At 42.6% G+C, this 21517-nt stretch overlaps 3 protein-coding genes across 6 annotated transcripts in view; 2 read left to right on the plus strand and 1 right to left on the minus strand.

Annotated features, from left to right (window-relative positions):
• Nucleotides 1-770: 770 nt before the first annotated feature.
• Nucleotides 771-2574, minus strand: LOC137880813 (troponin I, slow skeletal muscle-like). The gene is made up of 7 exons (XM_068722345.1): nucleotides 2566-2574; nucleotides 2331-2369; nucleotides 1975-2016; nucleotides 1697-1828; nucleotides 1491-1580; nucleotides 1188-1370; nucleotides 771-1085 (listed from the first exon to the last, which is right to left on the minus strand). Exons 1-7 carry the CDS (start codon nucleotides 2572-2574, stop codon nucleotides 999-1001), a joined length of 582 nt encoding a protein of 193 aa, XP_068578446.1. The 3' UTR covers nucleotides 771-998.
• A 3165-nt stretch (nucleotides 2575-5739) lies between these two features.
• LOC137881744 (C2 domain-containing protein 5-like) lies at nucleotides 5740-15866 on the plus strand. 4 transcript variants are annotated; one of them, XM_068723827.1, is made up of 12 exons: nucleotides 5740-6080; nucleotides 6600-6708; nucleotides 6865-6951; nucleotides 7072-7243; nucleotides 7341-7436; nucleotides 7606-7761; nucleotides 7875-8112; nucleotides 9842-10002; nucleotides 12030-12118; nucleotides 12546-12581; nucleotides 13923-14031; nucleotides 15586-15866. In XM_068723827.1, exons 2-12 carry the CDS (start codon nucleotides 6619-6621, stop codon nucleotides 15690-15692), a joined length of 1341 nt encoding a protein of 446 aa, XP_068579928.1. In that variant the 5' UTR covers nucleotides 5740-6080; nucleotides 6600-6618; the 3' UTR covers nucleotides 15693-15866. The 4 variants fall into 4 exon arrangements, with proteins under 4 accessions (XP_068579928.1, XP_068579927.1, XP_068579925.1 ...); XM_068723826.1 differs by lacking the exons at nucleotides 9842-10002; nucleotides 15586-15866 and adding exons at nucleotides 9141-9256; nucleotides 14510-15577; XM_068723824.1 differs by lacking the exon at nucleotides 15586-15866 and adding an exon at nucleotides 14510-15577.
• Nucleotides 15867-20306: 4440 nt separating this feature from the next.
• The window catches only part of LOC137881192 (beta-1,4-N-acetylgalactosaminyltransferase 3-like), a 35473-nt gene continuing 34262 nt past the window's right edge, over nucleotides 20307-21517 (plus strand). Inside the window, exon 1 of the mRNA XM_068722994.1 lies at nucleotides 20307-20513. Within this exon, the coding sequence (XP_068579095.1) occupies nucleotides 20378-20513 (136 nt within the window). The 5' untranslated portion in view covers nucleotides 20307-20377. The remainder of the gene's footprint in view (nucleotides 20514-21517) is intronic.

Below are 21517 nucleotides of genomic sequence, written 5' to 3' on the forward strand. Positions count from 1 at the left end.
AAGAGGCTGTTGTTGTGTTCTTCACTTTGGGTATTAGCTGAAGGTCTATGCAGACTTTATAAATGTTAAAGAAAGGTGAGGTATTGTTAGTTGACATATGGGAGACATTCTGCTCCTCTAAAGATGTGTTAGGAATTAATCACCTAACACACCTTTAGCACACACAACCACCACCCTTTATTTAGCAGTATCAGAACAGCACACACACAGCCAATGGCAGAATTGGACACTTACATTACCTCACTTTTAATCAAGACAATTTAAGTGAAACACTAGTCTGCACAGCTGTGGTGCCTTTAAGACCATTTTTAGCTTTTACAATGGTGGTGAAAATGCTCTACACAGTAGTAATAACAGTATGACTGTACACTGGCCTCCACACAGCCACATATTGTATTTTTACAGATACTCATGTGGACTCTTAAATTCCTCGGAGGCTACCGACTCCATCCCGTCACCCCTCCGTTTTTCAACCTTCATCTTACTGACTGTCAGCCCAAGGACAGCTACTAACATATGTGACAGTGTTTGTTATCGGAGAGGAATTCATTCCAGTCAAGGGTAAAGGCTAAGTATATCCCGGCTCCGACAGAAAATATCTCTGGTGCTTTGTCACTGTAAGTTAATGGCATAACTTAGCGGAGACACTATGAAAAACGTCCACAACACCCTTTTCATAACTGTGTCAGAGGACAATGTCAAGAAATTATTTCTATGCTGCAGCTTTAGAGCAGAGGTTAAAGTTATTTACATATTTGCTTCAATGTTAATATATGTAGGTAAAACAAAAGGAGGCAAAATGTACAAATGTATTTTATTGTTTTACATAACAGCATTGTCTGACAGTAATAAACTGTATTCACAACGCTATTTTACAAATGTTGTACCTGAGAATGGAATAAAAACTACAGTGACTACAGTGAGCGTTTGTTACATTATGTACTCTTTTATTTATTCATTTATTATAACAAATTCCAATCAGTTCTTAATCCCTAACATCATGCATCAAACATTTTCTTCCTGCCCTCCATACCAGACATGGCCTCCACGTTCTTACGCCAGTCACCCACCTCCATGGTCATCTCCTGGTATCAAAACAAACATAGAGACCATTCCGTTTTTTGTGGTTCATTTTTTTTTTCTCTCTAAGATTTTGGATATATCTGTGTTTGTTTGAGTAGCTGTACCTTCTCCTGTTTGATGTCCTCTTTCTTTACAGACTTGAGGTTTGCCCGTAGGTCCATGGAGCCCTTGTTTTTGGATCCAAACAGAGCTTTCAGCATCTCATCTGCTGACACTCTCACCTTCCTCAGAGCTGGCTTCTTGAACTTCCCTCCGAGGTCCATAATCTTTAGATTCAAATCGTTGATCTAGAGATGGTGAAAAGCTTAGCTGGTGACTATTTGATAATAAAGAATTCTTTCTCTTGATGTACTTCTATTTCAGTGGTTTTTTTATGAAAATCTGTTGTGTCATGGTGGATGACATACATCTCTGTTGTTCTTGAAGACTTTGGCCTCACAGTCGTACCGCTCCTCATCCACTTTATCAATCTTTTCAATAATCTGCTTACAGATTTTCTAAAATCAACAGCAAACAAATAACACTGCATTTAAGTACACAAACGAGACACATGATTATTGTTTATACATAATCAATGTTGCACAGTTAATCTCAGGGCCATAACCCATCTCACCTGCAGGTCATTCGTGTCTAAACTAATGAGCTGCAGCGGTGGAAGCTTCTCTCCCAGGTAGCGGACCTTCTCTTCCTCTCTTGCAGCCTTCTCTGCCTCCAGATCTTCTGTTGCACGAGTCAGCAAGAGGATCTGGATGAGTCAAAGTCAACATGGAGAGAAGTATGTGACATTTTGGTGTATAACCAGTGCTTCTAACTTTCCTTTTGGTTGTTACATGCCAAAAATGGTGTCTCATATTAATAGATTGGTGTTAAGTTAACACATGCGTAGTTTACCTTCAGTGATAGCCTGCGGGAGGCTGAAATCTTGGATTTAGGCTGAAAATAATAAGATACATGACATGTTACACTAGATCCTTTAGCTATGATGCAATGTAAATATACGTTTTGTCAGCTACATTGTATATTCCTTACCTGCGATAGTTAAAATACGTTCCTAGTTTGGTACAATTGCTGGTACCTCTTTTTGATATAGCTAATCAATCCAACGTGATAATTTACAATTCAACTTTTGTTTTTAAAGTATATATCCTATCTCATCGTATATTTGCTTTGTAATATTGTTTTCTTCCAGGGAAGCTGTTAAGCTGAGTGAAAATATTCAGTCATTCAAACAAGTTAGTTATTTCTACCTTTGCAACTGTCTTTGGGGCCAAGGGGGCTGGCGAGTCCTGAGGAGAAAGGAATAAAGACAAGGAATTTAAACCACATTAAATATCAAATTCGAACTTGTTTTGGGTTAGAATGAATAGTAAGACATGCAGTCTGTAACTTACATCACTGTGATGGTCATGTGAAATTTGTTGGACCAGAGAAAGCAGAGACACACAACCAAACAAGAGACAATGTTATTATTCTGAAACAAACCTGCTTCATCATAAGCCAATAAACACTCGTGAAAAATAAACTTTTTAAACTGTGTGATGACAGAACTTACTCATCAAACATTGTCAAAAAAATTAGGAGGCTGGTAGATTTGAAAAAGACAACAACAACAAAACAGTCCAGTGAAAAACAGAAAACGATACCCTCAGTATCAGAACGTGCATCAAAGTGAAGTGTGTGAAATCAGAATGGTTTTTGACTGCAGTTAATGTATACGTCGTAATTTGTGCACTAAAGATCTTCTCTAAGAAGATGCATCACTCCACAAAATCTTCTGGTTTAAAAAAAACAGAAGACCTCTCACTCTTTGTGTATCAGGTTATCCAGTCATGACAACATCTGTGGTACCTTGAAGTAAGGACGTAGTGAGACATCTATTTTTCTAACTTTTCGAATATCTGGATTTGTGACACCGCCCACCTCTCTGTCACAAATGATTGGTCGGTCATCGGGATTAACGAGAAATCTCCGCTTGTTAACTCAACAACTACATACTGACTGATATGATTATCACCTCTGTTTGAAAGGATGATTAGTCTGAAACTAAAGTATTTGCCTACTGGTCATCAGATCCTGGAGTGTGTCATCTGAGAGCAATAACGAAAAATAGGCAACTTATTAGTCTAATATAATTAACATTGGACAGCACATGTAACTAATATATTTGTGAAGGCATATTTTATGTCTGCAGGGAAAGACCAGAAGAACATACATTATTTTCCTGTATGTTTGTGTTGCTCCACAGAAGAGGTCACGTCGCCATATCCAATAACCTTTCTGGTGCTATGTCTGTCATCCTCACAATGTGGTGCACCCACTCAGTCACTATTAGACACATGGTGGCATCGGGTGCAAAAAAGTTCCCATCAAAGAGCACACAGCAATAACTAAAGACACCTCACATAAGTAATATGCACCATGTAAGCACAATAAGCTAAAATGCAGTAAGAATATGACTCATGCTAGCGGCTCTGTGAGGCTGTACTTCTTCTCAAAACTATCCATGGCACTTAAGCACTGCAGCATTTTACAGGTATTTGGTAATAATTTACAAAGACTAAATGTTGACTTGAGGATGGCGCTAAAGGAAAAGTCAGGGTAATCACAAAAGTTATTATAATTCACCCTGAAGAACAACTTTAATGTGTCTAGCCACATTTTTTTCATAAAAATACATCTAACACTGATTGAGACATTCCACTAAAAAACACAAATGCCCACTTCGTGGTGGCACTAGAGCAAAAGTCAGGGAATCACAAGGTCAGTAAGATTCATCATCTGGGAACCATGAATGTCTGTACCAAATTTTGTGTCAATCCCTCCCGTAGATGTTGAGATATTTTATAAGATCAGTGAGAAGATTTATGCTGGTGTCCTATCTGCTGAATATGTTTTTAGAACACCTGTATGCTTATTGATTGGTGTTAATAGAAATGACCTTCTCAAGTGTCAAAACATTCATAAATAAAACATGAACATGAATAAAAAATATTAACATATGTGTGTATTTGACATCCAGTGCGCTGAAATTCCGGCCAAGAAGAGCAAGAGACAACAAGTGACTGCTGTGAAGAGCACTGTTTCAGTTTGGTCTAAATTAATTATTACTAGGACAAGTGCACCAGCTCTGTGTAGTATGACCAGTGCAATGACTTCAACAACCACATCAAAGGTTCAACCAGTAGCATTCACTCATTCTTCACACCTGTGTATTGTTTTTCAGGGTCACAGACAGGTTGGGTTCCAGCATGCACAAAGGGAAGGCTCGCTATGCCCCATTTCCCCTGATTTATGTATGTCTTTGGACTATGGGAACAAACACAAACAACACAGCTGAGATTCATTGCAAGGACATGTCTCTGATGCGAGGTGAAAGTGCTGGACCCAAAACCAATATTTCTTTTATTTTTAACAGGATGGTTACAGGTTTATGTGAGATGACCAGGAAAGCATGTTATGAATGCCTTGCCTGTCATCACTTTCAAAGATGGACACATTTTGTACCCTTTTCTCTTCTCTCTCTCTCTTGGGTTTGCATTGACACAGAATAAATTCACTTGGGGTCATAGCATGTGTGTGCTTTGTGGCATGATTAAAAATAGTTTATAAAACAGAAAGAACACATTGGTTCCATATTCATTGTATCTTTTTTGTATTTGTTTTATGGCACATATCGGTTACCATCCTTTAAAGGTTGGAAATTATTGACCTGGATGGTGTCACCTTCTTCTGGCATGCTTCATTTCTGTCGAGTGATGATATGGTTTGTGGGCCTACATGAACAAAAGCATATTGTGTTTTAAATAGAGGCAGGTTCAGTTTAGTCCTCTACCACACAAGACAGCATGCAACACATATAAACTATATCTATTTTTGGACAAACAACTCCCTTGTCATCCTCCTGTCCTTCTGTAATTATTTGTCATATTGTAATTAACGAGGGGCTAGGAAAATGATAACCTTTAAAATGGGTCCAGATAAAAAGAGGTCATATAAATGGTCATACATATATAACCTAATCTTGAGTGATGACTCCCTCCTCATAGTTCCAGGGATGGCACAGACATTTTTCTTCATAGATACATACAGACCAAAAATACCAACCTATGGTCTGACTTCCCCCTCTAGACAGAGGCGACAAGTAGGCTTTGTGTTTTGATTTAGACAAATCCACCAGGCACACGGCTAAGCATTGGAGTATTTCATGGGGAATAGGCCTCAGCCAGCACCTCTGCAGAAAGCACTGAAACAGTATAGCAAGTGCATTGTGTAATTTCTTGACAATGAGAAAAATTTAGAAAATCCACAGACTTGGCCTCTCCATTTCTGTTACAGTGCGAATAAATAAATGATTCATAAAAAACGAAAATTACAAAAAAGCTAAACAATAATATGGTTGATCAATAAATCTACACATTACATATAAAAAAAGTACTTGCTTCACCAAGATGAAGAGGTTATCATTGCCCATGCACAAGACAAGCTATACTATCTATCCACTCTAAGTCCGTATTATATTCATACATATATATTCATACATATATATCTTTGATATATTTTCAGTGAGAATAAAGGTTTATTTTGGGGGGGTTTCTGACAGGAGGAACATAAGTGTAGCGTTTCAAACGGAAGCACACATTTACGAGGCGACCTGAAGCTAGCATGCACTAACCCGTGAACAGCTCATTCATCATGAACTGTATCCTTATCAACCTAGCCGTTAGCTTTACGTGCTAACCAGTGCTATGTGTATGTTATGAATCGATAAGTCGGTCGTAACGTCACGTGTATAACACTATCTATTTAATCGTAACACTAGTTAATTAATGTTTCTCATTTGAACGAGACTATCCGTCCTGGTGTTCTGTGAACTAACGTTAACGTCTCATGTTATGGGAGATACACGGAGGTCAGACGAGCGGTGGGCTGTCAACAGTAATGTCCGAGAAACGATCTCGCTGCCGCTTTGACAGCTGTGTGTTGATATTGCAGCACTGGTGAGGATACTACTGTTTGTACTGGGAGTAACGTTAACAGTATAGTATTGTTGTTGCGTAGGTATTTGGCTTTGCAGTATGATTGTAAAAACATGGCCGATCAGGAGGCGCTAAGGAGATTGACTGCAATGCAGTTAACCTAACGCTAAATGGCTTTTCTTGCTAGCCTTGCTTTGCTAACATAATTTAGCTAACCAGCTAACGTCAACTGTCAGTTGCTGTCGTGTTCAAGAACGATAGCTCAATACATGCCTATACACCAAGTCGATACAATATTTAGCGTGGAGCTAGACGCGTTCAATTATAGTTTAGCGGACGGAAGCTAGCTCATTAGCTAATAAGTAAATAGATGGAATGGGCTCTCCACACTGTCAACAACATATGCTCACGTTACGTTACTTGAGAGGCTCACTCTTCAGTCATCACTGTTGTTAGTGAGAGCAGTGTTGATTAACGCAGGTGATCAGTTGAAAAGCCATGTATACATGTTTTATTGTTAGTCATATGACTTGTTCACAGATCAACTTAAAAGTAAATCATGCCTGGGAAACTGAAGGCCAAAATTGTAGCTGGGCGCCACTTGCCTGTGATGGACAGAGCCAGTGACCTGACTGATGCTTTTGTAGAGGTGAGTAAATCTTGAAGAGCAGTACTTGCTGTTTGTCTTTTAATGAAACCAAACTATTCACGTCTGTAACAACATATATTTAGCATAGTTTCAGGATCACACAAAATTGTAAATGTGGCATTTTAAAAGATGTGTCTCATGCATTTCATTTCCCAGGTTAAGTTTGGAAACACAACTTTCAAAACCGACGTCTGTCACAAATCCCTCAATCCACAATGGAATTCAGAATGGTTCAAATTTGAGGTAAAAGGCTAGCGAGCTTCTCTTTACACCTGGCAGGCAGTGGTCTTATTATTTCAATGCAATGCATGTAACCTCTCTTACTCTCTTACCCCCCCCCCCCCCCCTCCTCTTACTGTGTAGGTTGATGATGAGGACTTGCAGGATGAGCCACTGCAGGTCACAGTTTTGGACCACGACACTTACAGTGCTAATGATGCCATAGGGAAAGTTTACATTGACATTGACCCGCTGCTGTGCAGTGAGGCTGCCTCTGTCATCTCTGGCTGGTTTCCCATCTATGATACAATCCACGGTACAAGAATAAACTAATCTGACCATAACAAATGCACTTTTCCCCTTATGTCCTTTACCCTTGTTACAATGCATTTCTCTCTATTATTTGTTATTAGGTATCCGAGGGGAGATCAATGTCCTTGTCAAAGTGGAGCTTTTCAACGATTTGAACCGCTTCAGACAGTCCTCCTGCGGGGTCAAGTTCTTCTGCAGTATGTCTGACTCGACTTTTGGTTCACAATTGTTTGTTTACAGTTTACATAAACAGCATATGACACAATCTGTGTGCACAAAATACAGATTGACAATATATATTGCAGTCACCTACAAAACAATGCACGGAAGATATACAATCTTTTCACTCTTTGTGGTGTTTGGTAGCCACATCCATTCCAAGGTGCTACAAGGCAGCGATGGTGCACGGGTTTGTGGAGGAGCTTGTGGTGAATGAAGATCCAGAGTATCAGTGGATCGACCGCATAAGAACTCCTCGGGCCTCCAATGAGGCCCGGCAGAGGCTCATCTCTCTTATGTCTGGTAAGATAATGATTGGTGATCCTCTGTTAGTGTCTGTGTGGAGGCAGAATAATTTGGTCGTCTCTGTTCTACACCTCTCTTGTTAATGTGGCTGTGTGTTACCCCCTATTTAGGAGAGCTGCAGAGGAAAATAGGGCTAAAGGTATTGGAGATGGGTGGGAATGCAGTGGTGGGCTACTTACAGTGTTTTGACCTGGAGGGAGAGTCGGGTCTGGTGGTCCGGGCCATAGGTACTGCCTGCACACTGGACAAACTCAGTTCTGGGAGCGCCCCTAACACCAACACACACATGCACCCGAACACAGCCCCTGCTTCCAATGCCTGCAATTCCCCTTCCAAGGATGGAAAGGAGTGAGTATGAACCAACAACACAAGCATGGACCCTGCCTCTTTTTAACATGCAAGTTTCACTGCAAATCTAGTTTGTGAGAATGTGGAAATATGATTGGTATGTGCATGACTGGAGTGTGTGTGTGTGTGTGTGTGTGTGTGTGTGTGTGTGTGTGTGTGCAATGTACTGAATGTTAGTCTGCGTATAGTCTAGCTGTAACTCCTGTGTGTGTCTCAGAATCTTTGGTTCCTTTTTGTAGTTTGTGTCTATTGGGTCGCGTGTCATTGCATCATGAAACAGCACACAACATATCCTGAGACACACACACGTGCAGGACACACACAGCCATCCTCAAACCCCCTCCTCCCTTTGTCTGCTCTTTTAGACTGCTCTTGCATGGCTTTCCGCTCTGCCTCTGCATGTTCTAGTGCCGCGTCTTTTAGTGAGTATCTAGCCCACGTGTTCTGCTCAGCCTTTAACAGTGTGCTCCTTTACTTTGTTCTTTTGTCCTCACCCTGACTATTGAGTGGTTAAATTGTTTAAATTTTATCTAATTACTGTAAGCATATCTACAGTTGAGTGCATGTGTGCCTCTTTTTTTTGCATTCATTTGTGCGCCAGTGCGTGAAATTGTGTGTATCAGGGATTTACATATGTTGGTTATTCTGCAATGGATTCACCTACTCCACTCGTTCAGTCGATGGTTATTGTTTCATCTGTGGTGTTTGCATCCCTGTTGTACATGTTTGTGTGATAATGCGATTTTTAGCTGAGATGTGCATAGCTCTCAGCTAAAACTCTGAGTTGCCTGCTGCTTTCACATGGCGTTAAATGCAACTACAGGGGGTTAGAGAGGGAGTAAAAACAAACTTCTTTTCCCCCTTTTGTCTCCTTTTGCACTCTATTGCAATGTTGTGGTGTTGGTTCTTGTGTGAGTCTCTTTCTCCCTCTTTTGGCTCTCTGGCTACATTTGGATTGGGACGTTTCGCACTGCTTGTGTCCAAATCGGTCCTCTTGTCTTCCTCCCTCTGCGCGCTGATTGGCCCAGGTCTCCCCTTGCCCACGGATGCCGCTCCACCCACAACAGCCCAGTGCATTCGGCCTGCAGCTCCCAGAGACTGTCCCAGAACTTCTCTGTCTCTGTTCCCACACTCATCTTCACTGGTACGCAGAAGCATAGAATAGATACAAGAGAAAGAGAAGAAGTTAGAAATAGAGAAGTAGACAGTGATGTTTATATGAGGGAGACTGAGGCATCAAGACAAAGATGACCAGGCAGACCCGTATACCTTTGTCAGTGAAAGACCAAGCATTGATAATAGACTCATAATCCCTCCACCTTCCAATGATACAGGGTTGGCAGTCAGATTCCCAGTTGCATCCTTCTGCAAGGACAGTCACCTAACCTTTGCTTCACTCTACTGGGACACATGCTTCAGCTCGTCATCCTCTGTTGACCTCCTTGTGTTTTGCTGTGTTGCTTTCTTTAGTTTAATGTGTTTGTGTGTGCTTTTAATTTGTGTTAATCTCTTTTTTTTGCTTTCCATGCTTGCTTTTTTTTTGTTTTCCAGCCATCCGTAGCACCTCAAACACACCTCACCCAATGCAAAACAAATCACACATTATATAGATACCTTTCCATTTATTGGCAACACTGACCCACTCCCATATACACACACTCACAGAGGGTGTGGTGGTGACTGATGTGAGTGGGTGTGTGTTTGTGTGTGTGTCATGTTCTCCTGGCAGGCCGGTATTTGGTGAGGACCTGACCTCGTCCTCCGGCCCGCCAACCCCTTTCAGAGCCCTTCCCACCACCTCCTCCTCTCCTCCCCCCTTCTCTCCCTCCAAGCCATGCAGCCGCCAGTCCTCATCATCAGACACAGAGCTCAGTTTGACGCCCAAGACGGGTAAGAACACTTGGCCCCGCCCCCCCTCACCCATTCCTGTCCCTCACCTCATTGTGGTGCTACTCTGGTGGTGGTTTTTGAATTTCTGTTTATTTTTTTACATTTTTTTTACCTTTTTTTCATGGTTGAGTTGAACATTACTTTATTGTAAACAGTGTTGTAAATATTTATTTAGCTGTGTCCTATCCCAACGTTTGTCCTCAGTGGCCTCGTGTGTGTCTTCTTTCACACATCATCAAAAAGATTTTCAAGAAAAATGTGATTCATTGTGTGAAGACCACCAGATCTCTGCATTATTCCCCCCCCCCCCCCCCCCCCCCCCCCCCCCCCCCGTTGTGGTCTTTAATAGAAGCACTGTGTCTCATGAGGGGCTGTTGTTAATCTAAGGTCACTTATTCATCACCAGCCATTATGTTTAATCATTGAGGATAAGGTCAGTTTAGTCCAACTCTGCCCCAAGGACACTTTGAGCGCATTTGAACATTTAGCGTTAAAGAAGCTTCCTACCAGAGCCGCTCACCTGACTCCTCTGGAGGGGACCAGCAGTCCCCCAAGCCGACCTCACTTGTCCTTGTTCCCACTCCTCTTCCTTTTTTTCACATTTCCTCCTCTTCTATCCGTCTTTTTGCTCCCAACATTCTTCTTTTCCTTCTCTCACCTGTTTATGTGAATTTGCCTATTCTCATCCTTTTGCGTACCACTTCCTTTCTGTAGCTTGGTTACAGACCGCTGAATTGCCTCCCACATCTCCATTTGTTCTACATTGAAATGGGTCTAGCGTTATGCCCACTGATGATATTTACTCGCCAGTTGGAGGAACAGTAAACCAGTCAGGACTTTGTAGGCGTTATCTTCTTGCACAGATTGCTAGCCAGATCTAACAAAGCTTAAAGAAGCAATGACTCTTAACTCTAAAACGTTCCTCCTTTATCATGAAAAAACATTGAGTTTACTGCTCTTAGCAGCACTGCTTATGTGGCTCGCTCCAGAGTGATTAGAGATGATTAGATTAATGAGTGGTTAGGGCAAAAATAAAACACCAACATCAACAAGCAAACGGCTAACATGAACACAGTATCATGCTCAATAAATGAAGTGAAACAAAATTGCAATTCTGTCAGATTATCAGGCTAATCTCTCTCTACGCTACTGTCCACTTTCTCTCTGTCACATCCTTTTCCTCCTCCTCATTTGTTGTGCTTCTGACCACTCTCCTCATTGCTCTGCCTGTCCATTCTCAATATATCTTTGTTTCTCTGTGAACCCTTCATCTGTTTTTTTTCTGCTGGATAGTGGAGCCAGTGAGACGCAGGCCGGGGATCTTCCTCTGCCCCAGCTCCCCCACCCTCTCCACAGACACTCTGTCCCTTCCTGGTTCTGGCTCAGTGGGCTGTGGTCACAGCTCTGCTCCCAGAGCCACCACCCGCCCCCTCCCTCCACCGTCCACTCAGACACTGTCTTGCTGAGAAAGAGCGTGTCCTTCACTGAGGACCTGCTGCTGGCAGCCTCCGGTATAGTAGGACTGCTGTGTGTCATCACGTAACAGAACTTTACAACAGTGTAGTGTTGGCACCTCTCCTGTATATTGGGTCAACAGCAGCAGGACTGTTCAGATTGACTTGACTGGTGTTAACTGGAACAAATAACATGCATGGTGCAACCGCCCACAAACCACACCACTGACTGATAGTCCTGAGTCCTATTCAGGATTCTCCCACCCCACCATGCGGTTAGATGTGTTAATCAGGCGTACCCAAACTACTAGGTCCAGGATTTCTGCCTGAATGAGAGAAAATCTTATGAGTAGGGTAGTATTAGCATGAGGAAGAAGCAGGTTTATTGACTGTTCTCAATATGATGTTTCTGTGTGCAATTCCAGCTGTTTCTTCCACTTGGTTTGTCATAATAACATTAATACTGCAACGCAATGATCAACGTGTTGACGACAGATTGACCGGCTCTTTAGTCCATTGACCTGTGTGTGTTGAAAGTGACGAAACTGAAGCCGGACTCTCCTCTGTGATCAGGAATGGGCAGTGGGGGCAGCGTCGGGAAGGAGGTGGGGCCTCTGAAGACCCTGCTGAGACAACAGACGCAGACGGCTCTAGAGCAGAGGGTACAATGACTCAACGCTCACACACGTGTATACACCGACTCACTCTATATGCAGACATTTGAGACTGACCTGCACGGCAAAACACAAGTTAAAGTGCTCAGTTTCAATGAATTTCACGTACACATACATTGTTTATTTTCAGGCTGTGTCTTGATTAACTACAAGCGGCATCACAGGCCAAAGCAGCTAGCTAGGCGTGGCATTTTTTGCCAGTTAATGCTTTGACAACCAGTTTGCGTTGTGTACCGGCCTCAGATGTCTGCCCGTAGGACAAACAGTCACTTGCACACTGTGTGTCACTCACTAATTTTCACACGGCTACATTCTCTGTGAAATATCACTAATTTGCACTTCAGTGTGTTAATGGGGAGTGGGTCTCTGAAAGATGTTCCCTTTCTCTGTCCTCTTGACCATTTGTGCTACTCAGGGAGCGACCTCCTCTGGGTTATTGTTAAACGCCAGGGTATGTTCTCTCTCTCTCTCTCTCTCTCTCTCTCTCTCTCTCTCTCTCTCTCTCTCTCTCTCTCTCTCTCTCTTTTCTCTTTTCTCTCTCTCTCTCTCTCTCTCTCTCTCTCTCTCTCTCTCTCTCTCTCTCTCTCTCTCTCTCACACACACACACATCTCCTAACCCCGTCCCTCCTCTAGTTGTATGTAGATCTAAGAGGAGCAGGCTGGGCTGAGCAAAATGGCCGCTTGTGTGTTTGCTCGGCACCTACCGCGCTCTAAAAGATTCACAGACATGTTTGGCGGAGGGCTGGAGGCTAGGAGCTGTGTTCCCTTCAAGTTTGATGGGGTTTGTGAGTGTGTGTGTGTGTGTGTGTTTGCCTTCTGGATACTCCTGTCAAGCACCTCCCTCCTTTCTGACTTTCTCTCCCGAGTCTGATTTTGGTTTCCCTGTGTCCACGACGGGAATGAGCACGCTCACCTCATCACCTCATTCTTGCCTCCTTGCTCGTGGGAGGAGCTGTCAGTCAAATTAGTAGTCGTCTTCCTTGCTGGAGCACTGGAGAAGAAATAAACCTATTGGTAGTTTATTTCCCATGAAAAGCCATTCATTCCATACACCTGCATGGTTGGAAATCCTAACGTCCCTCAGATTTTCTGTACAAGTGGTCATCACTTCAGTCTAGGATGAGGACTAAGACGCTGACAGGCAGTCCAACTCCTTTTGTGAGTGACTGCATGGATTTCCATTCACATTATTTGAGGACAAGATATCACGTCGGAGGACAGAAAAGCATGTATAACAGAGTCCTGAGCCAGGACCTTGTGTGTGTTTGTGTTTTCACTTTTAACTTCAAACCTAATTAATGCATTTATATAGATTTGTAAGGGTTGAATTAATCACTAAATCAGTGATACAAAATACGCAGGCTTTATTGAAAATACATTTTCTCAATCACTTCCAGATCTATTTAAAATGCTCTGAAGTTTGTGTCTACAAGTGTAGGTTTGAATGGAGTGAGTGGGGCCTCCTCTGGGGTAAACATTGCATGGGGGGGGGCACCATAACACCTAATCTTTACTGCATGTTGGCACTTTTCCTAGTATAACATTAACAATATTATCACTCAAGTTTACACTCATCAGTTAAAGATACCGTACATAGAAAACAGGTGTCTTTAATCAATCTTTTTTTTTTCAATACCTCCAGAGAGACAACTAATTCATGAAAAATATAAACTAATAAAATGTTACAATCATGGAGCACTCATTACATATGATCAAACACACAAATATATTGGATAAAGTCCAGAGTGTGTGTTCCCTTACTGTAAAATGACCCAGCTTTTTCTATCTGCAGGAGTTCCCCTTCTTCACCCTGGCGTCTTTTCCACCTGGTTTTCTGGTTCATGTCGGCGGAGTGGTCAGCGCTCGCTCTGTCAAACTACTGGACCGTATTCACAACCCCGGTGAGTGCAGCGCATGCTAACACACGATGTCCTAATGTAGCTCGTCCACTGTCCCGTGAAACAATATGATTGAGCTCCTCCAGTGGCCTCCAGTGTTGTGTGAGTGTCCAGTCTTGTTGCAACTGGCTGTTTAGTCAATGCTGCCCGTTATCCTCTTGTGTTGAACAGTTATCCCTCGAATGGTCCAAGTTGCAATCTGTTTGATTGTTTGAAGAAATGATCAGTTATGTACTTAAGTCTTAATGCAGGTGAAAGCTGTTCCTGCTCACATTTATAGGCTGCAGCTTTGTAGCATTTTCAAGGAAATAAAGTTAGCATAGGCTATCATCAGATGTGTCAAAACGTTTCATGGATAGGGGCAACTTTCACCTTGTGGTTTGACTGACTGACTTTGTGTTATATATATTACATTTGTGTGTGTGTGTGTGTGTGTGTGTGTGTGTGTGTTTTCGCTGTGGTGCTGCCCCCTGGAGGTTAGGTGCAATAGTTGTGCATGGCTCCAATCTGCTGCCTGTTGCTTCTGTTGTCTGGTGGTGTTGGCTGCAGGTGGCGCTGTGGTGTTTTATATATGCTCCTGAGTTTGCCGAAAGGCTTCTTATCTCTGTGTCGAAATTCTTATATTTTTTTGTATTAAGCAGACTTCTTTTTAATGAGATTTATATTGATGACAATAAGACATTTGCTGAGTCCACTTTACTGCCTCAGTAATGTTCCCCTTTGCTCGGCGTAATGGTCTTTGACCGCTCTGACTCAAGGATGTCTGAGAATTTAGGTATGAGAAGCAGATGAATGTTGGCTGGGTGAGGATAAACACGGTTCTTTTCAGAGTTAGACAGGGGAACCCAAATGAGCTACCCCAAAAAGGATTTGTATTAACGATCTGCATAAAGGAATAAGCAAGCCAATGCAATGATTAAACCTGCAGCACTCCTGTCTAAACTTGTGTTAACAGAATCATTGTCACATAATTTTCCCTCATCCAAATTGCAGTTATAACTTGGAAACCATTCTGAAAAGAGCCCTGTTCACTGTCGCAATGCCTCGACTATATCAACTACAGAGCAACATTAAAGGTACCTTGTGGAGTTTCTGACCACGAGTCACAACATTTTAAAACATCAGCTTTTATGAGTAAGGTTTGTCAGACCTCAAAGATACACAAAATGCATTGGGTGAGAAACTCTTGATGTAAACAAAACGTTTGTTTACAAGAAAATTCTACAGAGCACCTTTTTAAATTAGAAAGAATACTGGAGTTATACTGCTACTGTATGCTCCTTTTTGTATTATATAAGTATATCTTCTCCTTAAATCTTTTAAAACATTTTAGCTAGACCTGTAGCTTTTACTCATCTCTATTCTCCTCTTTTCCCTGTCAGTCTTCTTCTTGCGAGAGTGTGTTTGTAGGCCTGAGTATAGTTTGTCTTTGCATAGTGTTTGTGAAGTGCTGTCTGTCTTTGCATAGTAACAGTGGAGTGCTGCGCTTGTTTGTTAGACTGTCTCTTCTCTTCTTCTTCTCTCTTTTCTGTACTAACGGTGTGTGTTCTGGCCCAGCCTTGGGTAACACACGCTCATACAAACTGCTAGACTGGAATAGTGTCACTGCAGGTATTTCCCCCCTTTTACTGCTCTCACCCACGGGAGTCATGGTCGCTCACTGAAGTTAAACGACGTGCCCGCTCAGCGTGCACCCACCCAATACTGACGTTTAACCAATGTAGACCAGCGAGCCTAACATCCACAAACAAATTCAACATGACCTGGATACTGAGTTCAGTGAGCTGCCATTCTCTTCCCTCTAATCTGTGTGAGTGTGTGCTGAGTTGAGCATGCGCTGCCCCCCCACCCCATCCAGCCTGGCCTGCCCCCCCCCCCCCCAGCTCATCCCGCTGACAAAAGAGCTTCCCTAACATTGTCCCAGCGCTGTTCTAACGCTTCCTGAATCAGCGTCGTGGTCAAACCTGTCTAGACCAGAGAAGGTTTAGGAGGTTTACTCTGATTCAACGGCATATACCACTAATATGAACTTTTAAGTGGCACCTGCCTTCAGGAAACAGTGTGTGGAAAAGTACTGGCATACCACTCCAGGGATAGGTACCTACTGCTGAACAAGTAGCATACCACTCCAGGGATAGGTACCTACTGCTGAACAAGTAGCATACCACTCCAGGGATAGGTACCTACTGCTGAACAAGTAGCATACCACTCTAGGGATAGGTACCTACTGCTGAACAAGTAGCATACCACTCCAGGGATAGGTACCTACTGCTGAACAAGTAGCATACCACTCTAGGGATAGGTACCTACTGCTGAACAAGTAGCATACCACTCTAGGGATAGGTACCTACTGCTGAACAAGTAGCACACCACTCCAGGGATAGGTACCTACTGCTGAACAAGTAGCATACCACTCTAGGGATAGGTACCTACTGCTGAACAAGTAGCATACCACTCCAGGGATAGGTACTGTGGTGGAAAGAAATCCTATACCCGCTTTGCGTGAGTCTTTTCATGCTGAAATACATAATACCAAAAACCAGGTTGTCTTTTAAGTATTTATTCTCTGCGCAGAGAAGGTTCAATCATCACAACAGAGTGCGTACAGTCTCAGTGAGGAAGAACCAAGAAAAAAGTGAACAAGCTTTCTTTATACAGAATGAGCAAAGGTGGGGGCCGATGGCCAATGTTACAGACATCTCGGTCTTAGATTTTTGGTCTCAGACTGATCGGAACAACAAGTGAAAACAAACAGCCAGCAACCAAAGCAAGCAGCCCAAAGGCATTGGCATGGAACATTCTCATACAACACAGTTAGTTATCTATGTGAACAGGCAAGGGAGAATTATTCTTTTGCACAACAGAGACACGGTGAAATTCAACAAAGTCCAGAGCAAAATGACTTATGCATGAATACAATATACTGAGTAGAAATATATACTACGTAAAAAATGACCATTACAGTACCTACTGCTGAACAAGTAGCATACCACTCCAGGGATAGGTACCTACTGCTGAACAAGTAACATACCATCGGCCATTTTTCGATCTTAGCGTCACTCCCTCAGACACTGAATTAAAATAGCATTAAGAGTGAAATGCTGAATTAAAATAGTATCAAGAACAGTGTAATAGAACTGCATCACAGTCTAGCTTGTTAACAAGTCTTATACACATTTATAGTTAATTTGAACTGCATGAACTCACACATGAATGAAAATAAGGAGAGAGAACACCTTGAAAGAGGACTTGACTGCAGCGTCTGGCTGGTATCCTCAATCTCTGATGACGAGTGACTGTAAAACAAACAAAATAGAAACACAATGTTCTGAACTTCTGGAAAGTTCTATGACATCCAGGATAAACGCACTTAAAAGAAGCTTTGAGTGTGCAACTGTGGGTTTGCATGTACCTCACATACGGTATGTTGACATATCAGTGCAAGTCTTTGCAAAAAGTGAATACAACAATACCATACAGTTTAAATCAACAGACATGCCTATGTGATGAGCGGATTACATTAGTTGAAGAAATGAAGCTAAGACAATGGACCACGATGGACTGAAGTTCAATACTAAAATGAGTTTGATCTGGTTTTAATGTTGCTCCTGGGATAACACACATGTAACATTACTGTTAGCGTTACCTTAACTGTTCATCGTCTTGAACACGTCAGTGATTTCTGGTCCCCTTTCCATTTTGATAATCGTCCTGTTTGTGGTCCTACAGTTGGTTTAATAATAGCACAAGTAAACACAAGTTAGGTTACTAATGTTACATCTTAACACTGTAATTGGTTATTAACTTTATTTATGTTAACTTGCTATGCTGTTAGCTAGCTAACCTTTCTAAGGCTAATTATATCCACTTCCAGTAATTACACCCAGTCCTCCTCCACAGCCCTCACAGCAGCTAGTTCCTCTCATACTTTACTCCAGCCATTCTTACTATCTAACCTAATCCATAACGTCACTCTCAAAGGTCTTCTATGCAAAGAGCCTGCTAAAAATCCTATACCTCTATCTTTTACTGCTACCTCGCTGTCAGTATGCATCCACACCATCCGCTTCGGATACAATAATCCTCACATTGCTCAAAATTTAGTGCAACATTCTCGCCCACTTTCTTCGGTTGCCTCAGATGTTCCAAGTTCTCTGCCTTATCCCATCACTTTGACCCATGGCACCCCTGTCATCGTTGAGTCTGGACAAATGGCTACCTTCAGTACATTAGCTCAGATCTCAACTCTGCTCAATCTAGTCCAAAGTAACTAGGGGTTTTGGGGGGTTTGTGGTGCCCGGGTGCCATGACGGATTCCCAATCGAAGCTTCCCACAATGCATTTGGCTGAGTGTGCAAGCTACATAATGTTCAAGCCTCGCATCTCAACCATGTTTTCATTTAATAAATCTGTAAAATGCTTCCATTTGATGGTGTGGTCCTTGCTAGTGAACTGCTAATACCTTGATTGACGTTCCATGAATCCAGTGACAAACATGTTTACGTATACAACAATACTGACTAAACTGCAAGTTATATAAAAAGTTTTATTGGTAAAATACAGTGAACTTGAATACATTCAGTCACAACTATGTGCGCATGCAAGTGTAGCAGAAGGGAGCTTTTATCACTTGCTGGGCCTCGGTGTCAGTGGTGCTGTTCTCCTGCACAGGTGACTCACCTGCGGATCTGTGTCGGTAAGTCTCGATTAGGTCCTGATTTTATTATATTATGGTGTCACGTTATTAACCGCATCTTGCTTATATAGCCGCTGGTAGCAGCACTACATGCCCTCCTCCCCCCTTCTGGAGCGGACAAACATTGCCTGATCGGTAGGTGATTTTGCTAGTTATATACTTTGGTGTTAAGTATTATTCTATTCATTTGATGTCATTCTGTATTACAGGAGACTTTTGGCGGGTTGGAGTAGAAAGCTTTGCCAGAAAGTGGCTACAGCTAACAATGCTCACATGTAAGAACGCTGCTGTTTTGCCTACCCTGTTGTGCTGCATCGCCTACAGGGTCTGACCTGATTTTAACAGAACTGCACCCCGGCTTCATGCTGTTTACGTCAGCATCACTGGGGTTTTAATATAGAAAAACTTATTTTAGCTTGAGCCATTTTACTGTAATCTGACAGGGGATGTTAAGGCCCACTCTGGCATTTGATTTATATACATTGGGTAGCTGATCATCCCCCTTACTGATCAGTTAACCTGAGGTATTTTGGTTTTGTCTTTTCTTATTTTTTCCTTTTTTTATTTTCCTTTCTGAGAACCAGAGCGTGTGGTAATTGTGTTCCTTGTCCCTGTAGGAGCTGTCAAGCCTACGGTGGTGGGGTTGGTGCCTCTTCGTGTTGGTGTCTCCCTTGGTGTGCTGTGTGGTTTGGTGCACCTCTGGATCGGAACCCTCACTGTGTTTGTGTGTGTGAGTGATTTTCGTGCCCACGTGTGATCGGGGTGCCTCCTCTTTTGGGATCCTCACCTGTACTGGTCCACCTCGCCGCTGGTAAGCCGCAGCCCTGCGCCTCTCTTTTAAATAAATGTATAGGCCTAAGGCTCTTTTATTAGTAGTTTGTGTTCAAAATGATCTGTGAATCACTGTTTTTGTAATAAAGATTAATTGTTTGTCGTGGAACCACGTCTCCTGCTAATGAACCTGAGTGTCCTCAGAATCCTTGATAATGTGTGGGTAAAACTTCATCTTTAGTTGAATTTCCTAAAATGGCGTTGTTGTGCTCGGATTAATACTATTGGTATAAATTGTCAAACTTGTTATAAATGGAACAGGGAGAGCGTCCTCTGAGAAGTGGCATGTTTTTGACCGAAATTGTGGCTGCTACGTGCAACAGGTAGTTCTCAAGGTAAACGCTAATGGGTGCTGCCCATGTTCACTCCTCCGCTTCAATCTCAGATCGAGTAGTGTCAAACTAGCTGCAAACAAAAACGTGTTTCCGGTATTATATTTCAAAATAGAGTATCCAGCGACAAACATGTTTGCGTATATAGACTGTGCGTATACAACAATACTAACAAAACTATAAATGAAACAACACATGCTATCGGTAATATATAGTGAATATCAGTCAAGTTATACGTGCGTGCACGCATCAATGATTATTTTTTCACCACTAAATCCTCATCCGCTTTTATTTTGAAGGCAGAAGTAGTAATTTTCTGTCTTTTCCATGTGATGAGAGTGGTTTTGAGTTGGAACTGGTGTGAGATTTCACAGTTCATTCCGCTATATATAAGGCTCCGTGTGCACTGACAAGTCGGACTAGCCAGAGCAGAGGTCAGGAGGATTTAGATCTCCTTGAGTGCCCATCGATTAATCGCCTGATTGCCAAGATGGTCGCGGCACGTTTCCCCGTGAGGATTTTGATGCACAATCGCAAATATCTTCTGTTCGCTGTTCTTCTGTCGCTCGGAGCTGTGTCCGTCTACCATGAGATGTTTGCTGTAAAAACACGGAGCAGTTCTCCCGGTAAGTTTGTGGTTGCCAGCCGGTCACTGTTACGACAGGCTTGCTCAACAAGTGTTTGCCCGTTAAAGTTTTATTTATGCAATGCATCATTTAGACTGCGCTTAGATTTAATAATCAACCTGTAACTGATACACCAGCGAAATAATGGAAAGTGTACACGTAAAAAAGAAGCATTACACAACCTTGCAGAAAGATTAGGCTGCATTCAATCTTTTAAAAAAAACATCTTACAAAAAACAGCAGTTCATTGCCGCACAACAAAGTGCAGCTTAATAAAATACAACAGAGTATTATTGTACTTTTTAATAATAAAAGTTCATGCTTGATACTTAATTTCATGGAGACATTTTCGAACTTAATTACAAGGCTGCAGTTCTTGCGCGCTCTCTCTCTCTCTCTCTCTCTCTCTCTCTCTCTCTCTCTCTCTCTCTCTCTCTCTCTCTCTCTCTCTCTCTCTCTCTCTCTCTCTGGTGGAGAGCGTGGTGGTAGAGAGCGTGGTGAGCGTTGCTAAATGTTTGGTGATTTTTTTTTTCAAACGTTTCATCTTTTTTTCATCCATAGTTCACTGTGTGACTGACTTGTGGTGATATTTTTGTGTGATCAGTGGTATTTTGGCGGACAGAAAACCGTGTTTCTTGCCTCTGAGACGCCGTCCCTGTCGCTGAGACATGGAGTTCGGGTTCAACCCGACCCGTGTGTCCCGGTAGAGGCGGTTCTCCTGGCTGTGGGGGACCGTGTGGGACACGTTAACCTGAGCTATGCCTCCAGGATGAACAGAGGTGTGGTGGTGTTTCTAAAAGAGGAGCGTTTTGTGGCGGATTTAATATCGAGCGGCGTCACGCTGAACGGCGTGTATCTGCAGGTTTCCCCGCTCGCAGTGCCCTCCACCCGGGTCACCGTCTCCGGTGTTCCCCCGTTCATCTCCAACCAGGTGTTGGAGCGGGAGCTGCAGCGCTTCGGGAAGCTGGCGAGCAGCTTCAAAACTGTGGGTCTGGGCTGTAAAG

This window comes from Cebidichthys violaceus, unplaced genomic scaffold, assembly GCF_023349555.1.
Source record: "Cebidichthys violaceus isolate CVI_PGR_0920_01 unplaced genomic scaffold, fCebVio1.0.p SCAF_3, whole genome shotgun sequence".
In the NCBI taxonomy this organism is placed as follows: Eukaryota; Metazoa; Chordata; class Actinopteri; order Perciformes; family Stichaeidae; genus Cebidichthys; species Cebidichthys violaceus.

Excerpts from the sequence above, each read along its gene's own strand:
- LOC137880813 (XM_068722345.1), bottom strand. Across the intron at positions 2,017-2,330 it reads CCCCAAAGACAGTTGCAAAG|CCTAAATCCAAGATTTCAGC; the intron begins GTAGAAATAACT and ends TATTATTTTCAG. Across the intron at positions 1,086-1,187 it reads AGGACATCAAACAGGAGAAG|GAGATGACCATGGAGGTGGG; the intron begins GTACAGCTACTC and ends TTTTGATACCAG.
- LOC137881744 (XM_068723824.1), top strand. The coding sequence starts at position 6,619 with ATGCCTGGGAAACTGAAGGCCAAAATTGTAGCTGGGCGCCACTTGCCT. Across the intron at positions 6,952-7,071 it reads CAGAATGGTTCAAATTTGAG|GTTGATGATGAGGACTTGCA; the intron begins GTAAAAGGCTAG and ends CTTACTGTGTAG. Across the intron at positions 10,003-12,029 it reads CAGTTTGACGCCCAAGACGG|GAATGGGCAGTGGGGGCAGC; the intron begins GTAAGAACACTT and ends CTCTGTGATCAG.